The 10,139-nt window shown below is 38.7% G+C and overlaps 1 protein-coding gene across 3 annotated transcripts in view; it reads right to left on the bottom strand.

Moving 5' to 3' along the window:
* Nucleotides 1-724: 724 nt before the first annotated feature.
* Nucleotides 725-10,139, bottom strand: part of SLC15A2 (solute carrier family 15 member 2) — a 35,206-nt gene continuing 25,791 nt past the window's right edge. For 2 of the 3 annotated variants that reach the window (XM_043594298.1, XM_043594297.1), the window contains exons 20-22: nt 2,480-2,626; nt 1,539-1,643; nt 725-1,204 (exon numbers count right to left, since the gene is read on the bottom strand). In XM_043594298.1, the coding sequence (XP_043450233.1) occupies nt 1,028-1,204; nt 1,539-1,643; nt 2,480-2,626 (429 nt within the window). In that variant the 3' untranslated portion in view covers nt 725-1,027. The remainder of the gene's footprint in view (nt 1,205-1,538; nt 1,644-2,479; nt 2,627-10,139) is intronic. The other variant, XM_043594299.1, reaches the window with a different exon arrangement.

Raw genomic sequence — 10,139 nt, 5'->3', positions numbered from 1 at the left:
GGAAAATTATAAGTGTCTATACAACTGTCCACAGGAAGGCATAATCCAGCTGAAATATTGTAGTCCCAAGAAGAATGTGCATTGTAGAAGAATGGCTCAACAGGATTTATTTTTCTAAGAAGTTTATTCATTTATGTTTGAGAGAGAGAGGGAGAGACAGAATCCCAAACAGGCTCCATGCCTTCAGGGCAGAGCCTGATGCAGGACTCCATCTCATGAACCATGAGATCCTGACCTGAACCCTAATCAAGAGTCGGACTCAACCAACTGAGCCACCCAGGCACCCCAAGATTTTTACAAGTTATGCTTGTTCTTGATTTCCAGAACCATGCTTAGCATATTTAATTTGGTCTCCAAAGATCTACCAGTATGAAGAAAAGGTATTTTGGTTAGTAGATAAAATACTATAATTATCAGAAAGATATATTTCTTCTGTGTATTAATAAAATGTCATTTGTCTCCTACCACCTGTACTGAAAAATTTACTAAAAAGGTCTTATCAAACCTGGGTAGCTGACAGGCCAGCCCCTGAACCAGATTGCACCAGACACACTAATTCATGAGGTCCTAGTAATAGTATAAGTATGTTGCTTACGAAGAAACTTGAAATACCATTTCTGCTATTCTGCAATTTTTCCCCAGAATCAGCAACTCAAAGAATGGAGTCATTAGTTCTAAATGGCAAGTAAAGGGATTCCTACATAATTTTGCATAACCCCAGAAATTAATTTCAATATACATTTGTGTTTTTAATGGACATTTAGAAACACCTAGCCTGCTTCAGCAATACTACACAATGTTTACAGAGTTTAGTAATTGATGGGGAGACATAGAGTCTCAGGGGACTTGTACTTTAATGTACTGGAAAATCCAGTCCTAGAACTGCTTCTATCAAAAATGAAGGAGATCATCTCAGATTTGATGCTACTTCTATTCCCTGACCAAGTAGGAGAAAAAAATGCTTTAAGATGGATGATGGCCAAGACCAAAGCCAGAGATTGGGGTCTGGGCAGAGGCCAAGGAGCCATTAAAGCTTTGTCTTCTTGGTCTCCAGGTTGATCACGTTTCCTTGGGTATGGAGAATCTGCTTATCTGCTGGCTTCTGTAAATTCTCTGGCTTTATAGGAACGTAGTAGTAGCCCATGATGGAGAAGATCAGGCAGACCACCAGCAGGAGACAAGAAAACAAAATGAATTCTGCCCACTGCAGGAAGAAATAAATATAGAGACGAATGTGGAGAAACTTGAAATTAAAGGATCTTTGTAGGATGAGCAGATTGATTCAGGATCACCAGTGTAGGCAGAGGTTTGCTAAAAGAAGAATGGGTTCACTGGCGTCTCCTCAGATGGGCCTATGATGGCCATTACTGCCACTCTTATATGTCTATTTTCCTGGCCATGTCTGTTTATATCTGGCCCATCTCATGCCACAGTATGAGTAGGAAATGTGAGGGGCAAAGGGATAGGGGAACAGGGAGAAAAGGAACTTGGAGGGGAAATCATGGGTAGATAAGTTCCTACTTCCATCAGATCCATACCTGTACCAGGCCACTGAACTGTGCCACAACAAGCACGATGATATTCCCAACTGCAACTGTCAACAACCAGGCTGCCTGGAGTACAGATTTCATGCTAGAGGGAGCCTAAAGAGGACACAGGTTTGTGAGTAAACAAACGCCCTACAGCATACATACGACCCATGCATCCAGAAAACTTCTCCCACAAAAGTTTCCAAATTTGAACTCCTGTCCCACCCCCCAAGTTCAGCTGTGGTGTTTGATTCAGGGCATGGAAATAATGTTAACAGTAAAAATAAGATGGAGCTCTTAATTGAATATTTTAATTCATTATACCATATAATCTTCATTATACCCTAAGAGATAAATTCTACCAGTATTCTTATTTTATACACAAAGAAAAATAGCATCAGAGATCATTAATTTGCTCAAGTTTTTGCAATAGGTTGTACAGTCAGAATTTGAACATGGCCAGTTTGACTTCACAGTCCTTATTCTTTAAAAAAAATTTTTTTTGTGATCTATTTTTATTTTTGAAAGAGAGACAGATCCCGAGTGGGGAGGTGCAGAGAGAGAGAGGGAGGCACAGAATCTGAAACAGGCTCCAGGCTCTGAGCTGTCAGCACAGAGCCTAACACAGGGCTCCAACTCATGAACTGCAAGATCATGACCTGAGCAGAAGTTGGACACTCAACCTACTGAGCCAGCAGGCGATCCCACAGTCCTCATTCCTAAAGTACCCTTTCCTAGATCCCAAACAGCATCACCTACTATGCTGCCCTGCCATGATCCTGGGAGTCAAGATGACTCTCTGTTCAGGGTCATATGTAAGGAATCTAAGGCTGAAAAATAGAGAGGTCTTGACCAGGATCACATACCTATTTAAGGCAGTGCTAGGATTAAACCTCATCCTTCTCTGAGAAATATATATATACCTCCACTTTTCACTTGGAGAAACTTACCTGAGAATAAGAAAACTCAAGTCCTGTGACAGAGAACATGACCTCCCCAGCTGTAACCAGGGCATATTGTGGTAGCTGCCATGCAATGGACAGTTTGTTGGCTGGAGTGTCTTTCATCTTCCAGGCCTGAGGATCCTGACTGGTGTTCTTAGTGAGAGAAAGAAGAAATAGGCTTATCAGCAGTCACAAGTGAATATTTCTAACCTACAGCATTATGTGATCTTATATCCATCCCCTTTTTGTATTTTCATCCTTCAAGAAACTGAACAAATTCTATACAATTTCAGTTTTTGAAATTCCTTTTGGTAACACTGCACTCACCAGGCTTCAGTCAATCAGATACCATTATTGACAAAGTCCTTAAAATGGCAGAATATTTTGATACTGTAGTTTGGATTTCCATCATTTTGAACTATAGGTATTTTGATCCTGGCTAACATTTTATTTTATTTTTAAAAAATTTTTTAAATGTTTATTTATTTTTGAGAGGGGTGGAAGGCAGGGGCAGAGAGAGGGAGACACAGAACCTGAAACAGACTCCAGGCTCTGATCTGTCAGCACAGAGCCCTACACAGGGCTCCAACTCATGAACAGCAAGATCATGACCTGAGCCAAAATCAGATGCTTAACCAACTGAGCCACCCAGGTGCTCCCTGACCAATATTTTAAATATAAAATGGCATTTAAATTATACAAACACAATGAATTTTCAGCATGTTCTTGAGAAAGTTTACTTCCTTGTCCAGTTTTCTATGTAAGCATAATTAAACTGGTTTTGGACATTTTCCATTAAAATTTTTATTTTACTAAAATTACTTTTATCAAAATTAATTATTTTCTTGGTATACCTTACATTAAACATTTTGTTGATCAAAATGTTGGATCAAAATGTTGAAAAATCTATATCAAATAGTGCCTGCTATTTTTATTTTTATTTATTTATTTATTTATTTTTAATTTTTTTCAACGTTTATTTATTTTTGGGACAGAGAGAGACAGAGCACGAACGGGGGAGGGGCAGAGAGAGAGGGAGACACAGAATCAGAAACAGGCTCCAGGCTCTGAGCCATCAGCCCAGAGCCTGACGCGGGGCTCGAACTCATGGACCGTGAGATCGTGACCTGGCTGAAGTTGGACGCTTAACCGACTGCGCCACCCAGGCGCCCCTAGTGCCTGCTATTTTTAATTATATTTACTGGCCATTACTTTTTAACTCAAATCTCACACATTCAAATTATGTGAAAAAGAGATAATTTTTCTGTAGAATTTTGGTCAAAAATATTTTTTTAGGGTCTTTTATTGTTGTTGTTATTAATGTTACCAAATATATGTGATTCTATTATCTTCATTTCTTTGTCTGTAGGTTTTTAGTTATGGTTGGTTTTATTTTATATAGGCTATGTCTACTAATATTTGTTATAAACAGAATAAAAACTCTAAAATTACATGTATTTCTTGAAGTGAAACCATTATTAGGTAGTAGGTATAATATCTAAAGTATAATGCGATTAAAATAGCAATTAAAACATCAAGATCAAAAGTCCTTGAAATCAAAAGTGTCTGACATCCAAATGTCCTTCATTTTCTGAGTTAAAGGGTCATTAGGTTCAAAATAGGTAAATTTTGCTTCAATTGATATTATGAACAATACATAGACATATGTTCGGGTTTTCTTAGGCTAATAGAAGACTGTGACTTAAGCTTCTAAATCAAGGTCTCATACTCAAATACCCACAGGCAAACAATTAAGAAAACAAAGCAGGCTAAATGGGAATGATGGGGACTGTGGTAAAGTGGATAGCACAGGCCTCATCTAAAGGGCTTAGCCATTACAGCACCAGCTAATTGACATGGTAATATTGTAATTAAATTTCTGTTATTGTTTTTAACAAACTTAAGAGAGGAGAGGAGGAGTTAAGATGGCAGAGTAATAAGGGAACCCTGGTCTTGTCCCTTGAACACAGCTAGATCCATATCAAACCATTTTGAACAGCTAGGAAATCAAGCTGAGAATTAACAGAACAATCTACATAATTTGAGGGAGAGAATGTGGCAGGTATATGGTGCAGTGAGGTGAAATGGGGGAGAGATGAGCCGTGGTGGTGCAGAGGGGAGGAAAGCATTTTCACAGAGAGGAGAAAGAGAGGGAGAGAGAGCAGCACATTGGGTTTGTGCAAAAAAGCACTCCTCCCTCTGAAAGCAGAGACAAAGAGTAAAAACATACACAGGGGACTGCACAAAAAAACTTAGCACGGGGAAAAGAAAAGGAGAAGGTTTCACTACCACCAGGTTTTTATAAACAGTGGAGCACAGAGTCTGAAGTTTCAGAGGTTAGCCCCTCCCTGGTGGTTCTCTGGTGAGAAAGCAGGCCAGAACCCTGGGAATGGGCAGCATGGTCTGAGGATTCCCTGGGTTGCACAGGGAGAATGGGTTCCCCAGCTTGGAGTGCATTTAGTAGAGGTGATACAGTCTCCCCATGGGCAAGAGACCCAATGGGCACCATCAAACTGCCACATTCACCCATATAAAAACAGACACTGCCTGAGGGTAGCAAACCCTGGAGCCGGATATGTGTTGCAATTTACCACAAACTCTGAGCTGCTACTGCTGCATAATGGTACAACCATTTCCTGGGACAAGTGGGCCACAGTGCAGCAAGACCCTTTTCTTTGGAACTATGGAGGTCTCTGAAGTGTGGGATTTTGAAACACAGCCATTCCTGAGATAAAAATCTGGAGGGAGGCACTCCCTAGTAGGCTGACACCTGGGAGACAGGGGGAAGGCAGGGAGCTGACCAATGCCTGGGAGACAAAAGGGGCAACTGCACATCTGTGAAGGTACAAACTTCACACTCTGGAGACTAGGGAGTGGGGTGAAGGCATTTCCACCATTAGCCCACAAACACTAATCAACTCCAGTGAGCTACACAATGCCACCAAGTGGAGAATGGAGCTGTTACACCAAGCCTCCCTCCTACCGTCAACCCCCCCCCCCCCAACCTCCACTGTGCCCTGGAGGCCCCTCCTGCAGAAGACCAGCACAGATCCCTTCCCTGAGCTTAGTCTACTGATCACAGACTGCTGCAAAGTTTCAGTTATAGGGGAAACTGGATCTAGCTTCATTTTTGTTTGTTTGTTCATTTGTTGTTCCTTCTGTTTTTGTTTTGTTGTTGATGTTGTTGTTTTTCTTTTCTTTTGTTTCTTGTATACAGAAAAAGCACAATTATTTTATTTTATTTTATTATTCTTTTTATTTTTTAAATTTTAAATTAAATTTTTTTCTCTCCTCTCTTCTCTTTTCTTTTTTTTTTCTATCAAGCCTCTCTTAACAAACAGACAAAAACACACCTAGGATCTGGCTCCCTTTATTTTTCATTTTTATTTCATTCTATTATTGTTGTTTTTTCTTCCTCCAAAATGACAAGATAGAGGAATTCACCTCAAAAGAAAGAACAGGAAGAAATGATGACCAGGTATTTGGTCAATGCAGATGTAAGTAAGATCTCTGAACTAGAATTTGTAACAATGATTATGGGATGCCTGGGTGGCTCAGTCAGTTGAGCCTTGGACTTCAGCTCAGGTCATGATCTCATGGTTGCTGGGTTTGAGCCCCACATTGGGCTTTGTGCTGACAGTGGGGAGCCTACTTCAGATTCTATCTTCCTCTCTGCCCCTCCCCCCTCTCAAAAATAAATAGGCATTTAAAAAATCTTTTAAAATAAATAAAACAATGATTATAAGGATACTAGCAGGGCTTGAAAAAAAAGCATAGACGACACCACAGAATCATTTATGCAGAGATAAAAGAACTAAAATCTAGTCAGGCTGAAATTAAAAATGCTATAACGAAGATGTAAACCCAAATGGAGGCCACAAAAACAAGGATGGATGAGGCAGAAGAACAAATTAGTGACATAGAAGATAAAATTATGGAAAATAATGAAGCTGAAAAGAAGAGGGAAACAAAGGTTAGAGATCACAAAGGCAGACTTAGGGAACTCAGCAATTTGTTAAAACATAATAACATTTATATCACAGGAGTCCCAGAAGATGAAGGGAGAGAAAAGGGGGCAGAAGGATTATGTGAGCAAATTATAGCTGAAAACTTCCCTGTGTCTGGGGAAAGACACAAACATCAAAATCCAAGAAGCACAGAAAACTCCCATTAAATCCAACAAAATCTGGCTATGGCCAAGACATATCATAGTCAAATTCACAGTATACACAGACAAGGAAAGAATCCTGAAAGCAGCCCGGGGCGGGGGGGGGGGAGTCCTTAACCTACCAGGGAAGACAGACCAGGTTTGCAGAATATCTGTCCACAGAAACTTGGCAGGTCAGAAAGGTGTGGCAAAATATATTCAACATACTGAATGTAAAAAATAAGCAGCCAAGAACACTCTATCCAGCAAGGCTGTTAGAGAGATAAAGAATTTCCCAAACAAAAACTAAAGGAGTTTGGGACCACTAAACCAGCCCGATAAGAAATTTGAAGTGGGACTCTGAGTGGAGGAAAAAAAAAGACCAAAAGCAAGAAAGACTAGAAAGGACCTGAGAGCATCACCAGATACACCAACTCTACAGGTAACACAATGGCACTAAATTCATGAATTTCAATAATCACTCTGAATGTAAATGGATTAAGTGCTCCAATCAAAAGACATAGAGTAGCAGAATGGATAAAAAAAAAAAAAGATCTATCAATTTTCTGCCTACAAGAGACTTATTTTAGACCTAAAGATATCTACAGTTTAAAAGTGAGGCTATGGAGAACCATCTATCATGTGAATGGACATCAAAAGAAAGCCAGAGTAGCCATTCTTATATCTAGACAAACTAGATTTTAAGTTTTTTTAATGTTTATTTACTTTTGAGACAATGCGAGAGACAGAGTGCAAGCAACGGAAGGGCAGATAGAGGGAGACACGGAATCTGAAGCAGTCTCCAGGTTCTGAGCTGTCAGCCCAGAGCCTGACACGGGGCTCGAACTCACAAACTGTGAGATCATGACCTGAGCCAAAGTCGACAGTTAACCGACTGAGCCACTCAGGTGCCCCAGACAAACTAGATTTTAAAACAAAGACTGAAATAAGAAATAAAGAAGGGCATTATATCATAATTGATACATAAATCAATTAATAACAAACATAAATAAACTCATTGATAATAATACAATAATAGTAGGGGACTTTAACACCCCACTTACAACAATGGAGAGATCACCTAAGCTGAAAATGAACAAGGAGACAATGACTTTGAATGACACACTGGACCAGATGGACTTAAATATATTCAGAACATTTCATCTTAAAGCAGCAGAATACACATTCTTTTTGAGTGCACAAGGAACATTCTTCAGAATAGATCACATACTGAATCACAAATCATCCCTCAACAAGTACAAAAAGATCGAGATCATACCATGCACATTTTCAGATCACAATGCTATGAAACTTGAAGTCAACCACAAGAAAAAAGAAAATGAAAATGAAAACATCACAGTCCAAAGCCTTTGGGATGCAGCAAAGGCAGTCTTAAGAGGGAAGTATATTGCAATTCAGGTCTATCTCAAGAAGCAAGAAAGGTCCCAAATGGACAATCTAACTTTACAGTTAAAGAAGCTAGAAAAGGAACAGCAAATAAAGCCTAAAGCCAGCAGAAGAAGGGAAACAATAAAGATTAGAGCAGAAATAAATGATAAAGAACAAAATCCAGTAAAAAGATCGATGAAACTAAGAGCTGGTTCTTTGAAATAATTAACAAAATTGATAACCCCTTAGCCAGACTTAGCAAAAAGAGAAAGGACCCCAATAGATAAAATCACGAATGAAAGAGGACAGATCATAACCAACACCTCAGAAATACAAACAATTATAAAAGAAAACCATGAAAAATTATATGCCGACAAACAGGACAATCTGGAGGAAATGGATAAATTCCTAGAAACTCACACACTACCAGATGCATAACCAGCAAAGAAATTAAATCAGTGATCAACAATTTCTGGCTTCCCAGGGGAATTCTACCAGATATTTAAAGAAGAGTTAATACCCATTCTTCTCAGACTGTTCCAAAATATAGAAATGGAAGAAAAACTTCTAAACTCATTCTGCAAAGCTAGCATTACCATGATTCCAAAACCAGACAAAGACTCCACTAAAAAGGAGAATTACAGGCCAATATACCTGATGAACCTGGATGCAAAAATTCTCAACAAGATACTAGCAAATTGAATTCAACAGTACATTAAAAGAATTATTCACCATGATAAGTGGGATATGTTCCTGGGCTGCAGGACTGGTTCAATATCCACAAATCAACCAATGTGATACCCTACATTAATAAAAGAAAGTCTAAGAACCATATGATCCTGTCAATAGATGCAGAAGAAGCATTTAACAAAACACAGCACCCTTTCTTGATAAAAACCCTCAAGAAGGTGGGATATATGGAACATACCTCAACATCATAAAGGCCATATATGAAAGACCAACAGCTAGTAACATTCTCAATAGGGAAAAACAGAGCTTTTCTCCTACAGTCGGGTATGAGACAAGGATGTCCACTCTCACCATTACTATTTAATATAGTTGTAGAAGTCTTAGCCTCAGCAATCAGACAACAAAAAGAAATAAAAGGCATCAAAATTGGCAAGGAAAAAGTGCAACTTTCACTATTTGCAGATGACATGATATTCTTTGTAGAAAACCTGAAAGACTCCACTAAAAAATTGCTAGAATTAATTCATGAATTCAGCAAAGTTGCAGGATATAAAATCAATGTGCAGAAACCTGTTGCATTTCTATATACCAATAATAAAGCAGCAGAAAAAGAAATCAAGGAATCGATCTCATTTGCAATTGCATTAACACAATGAGATACCTAGGAATAAACCTAACTAAAGAGGTAAAAGATGTATACTCTGAAAATTATAGAACACTTATGAAAGAAATTGAAGAGAACACAAAGAAATGGAAAAGCATTCCATACTCATGGATTGGAAGAACAAACATTATTAAAATGTCCATACTACCCAAAGCAATCTACACATTTTTTATATTAAATATAATTTATTGTCAAACTGGTTTCCATACAGCAATCTACACATTTAATGCAATCCCTATCAAAATACCACAAGCATTTTTCACAGAGCTAGATCAAATCTTAAAATTTGTATGGAACCACAAAAAACTCCAGATAGCCAAAGCAATCCTGTAAAAGAAAAACAAAACTGGAGGCATCATGATTCTGGATTTCAAGCTGTATTACAAAGCTGTAGGCATCAAGACAATATGGTACTGGCACAAAAACAGACACATAGATTAATGGAACAGAACAGAGAACCCAGAAATGGATCCACAACTATACTGCCAACTAACCTTTGACAAAGCAGGAAAGAATATCCAATGGCAAAAAGTATTTTCAACAAATGGTGTTAGGAAAACTGGATGGCAACATGTAGAAGAATGAAACTAGGCCACTTTCTTACACCATACACAAAAGCAAATTCAAAATGGATGAAAGACCCAAATGTGTGACAGGAAACCATCAAAATCCTACAGGATAAAACAGGTAGCAAACTTCTTTGACTTCAGCTGAAGAAACTTCTTACTAGACATGTCGCTGAAGGCAAGGGAAACAAAAGCCAACAGGAACTATTG

The sequence above is a fragment of the Prionailurus bengalensis genome, chromosome C2 (genome assembly GCF_016509475.1).
Source record: "Prionailurus bengalensis isolate Pbe53 chromosome C2, Fcat_Pben_1.1_paternal_pri, whole genome shotgun sequence".
NCBI classification, from domain to species: domain Eukaryota; kingdom Metazoa; phylum Chordata; class Mammalia; order Carnivora; family Felidae; genus Prionailurus; species Prionailurus bengalensis.
The sequence above is the reverse complement of the archived record's forward strand: the minus strand, read 5'-3'. Positions and strand labels throughout refer to the sequence as shown.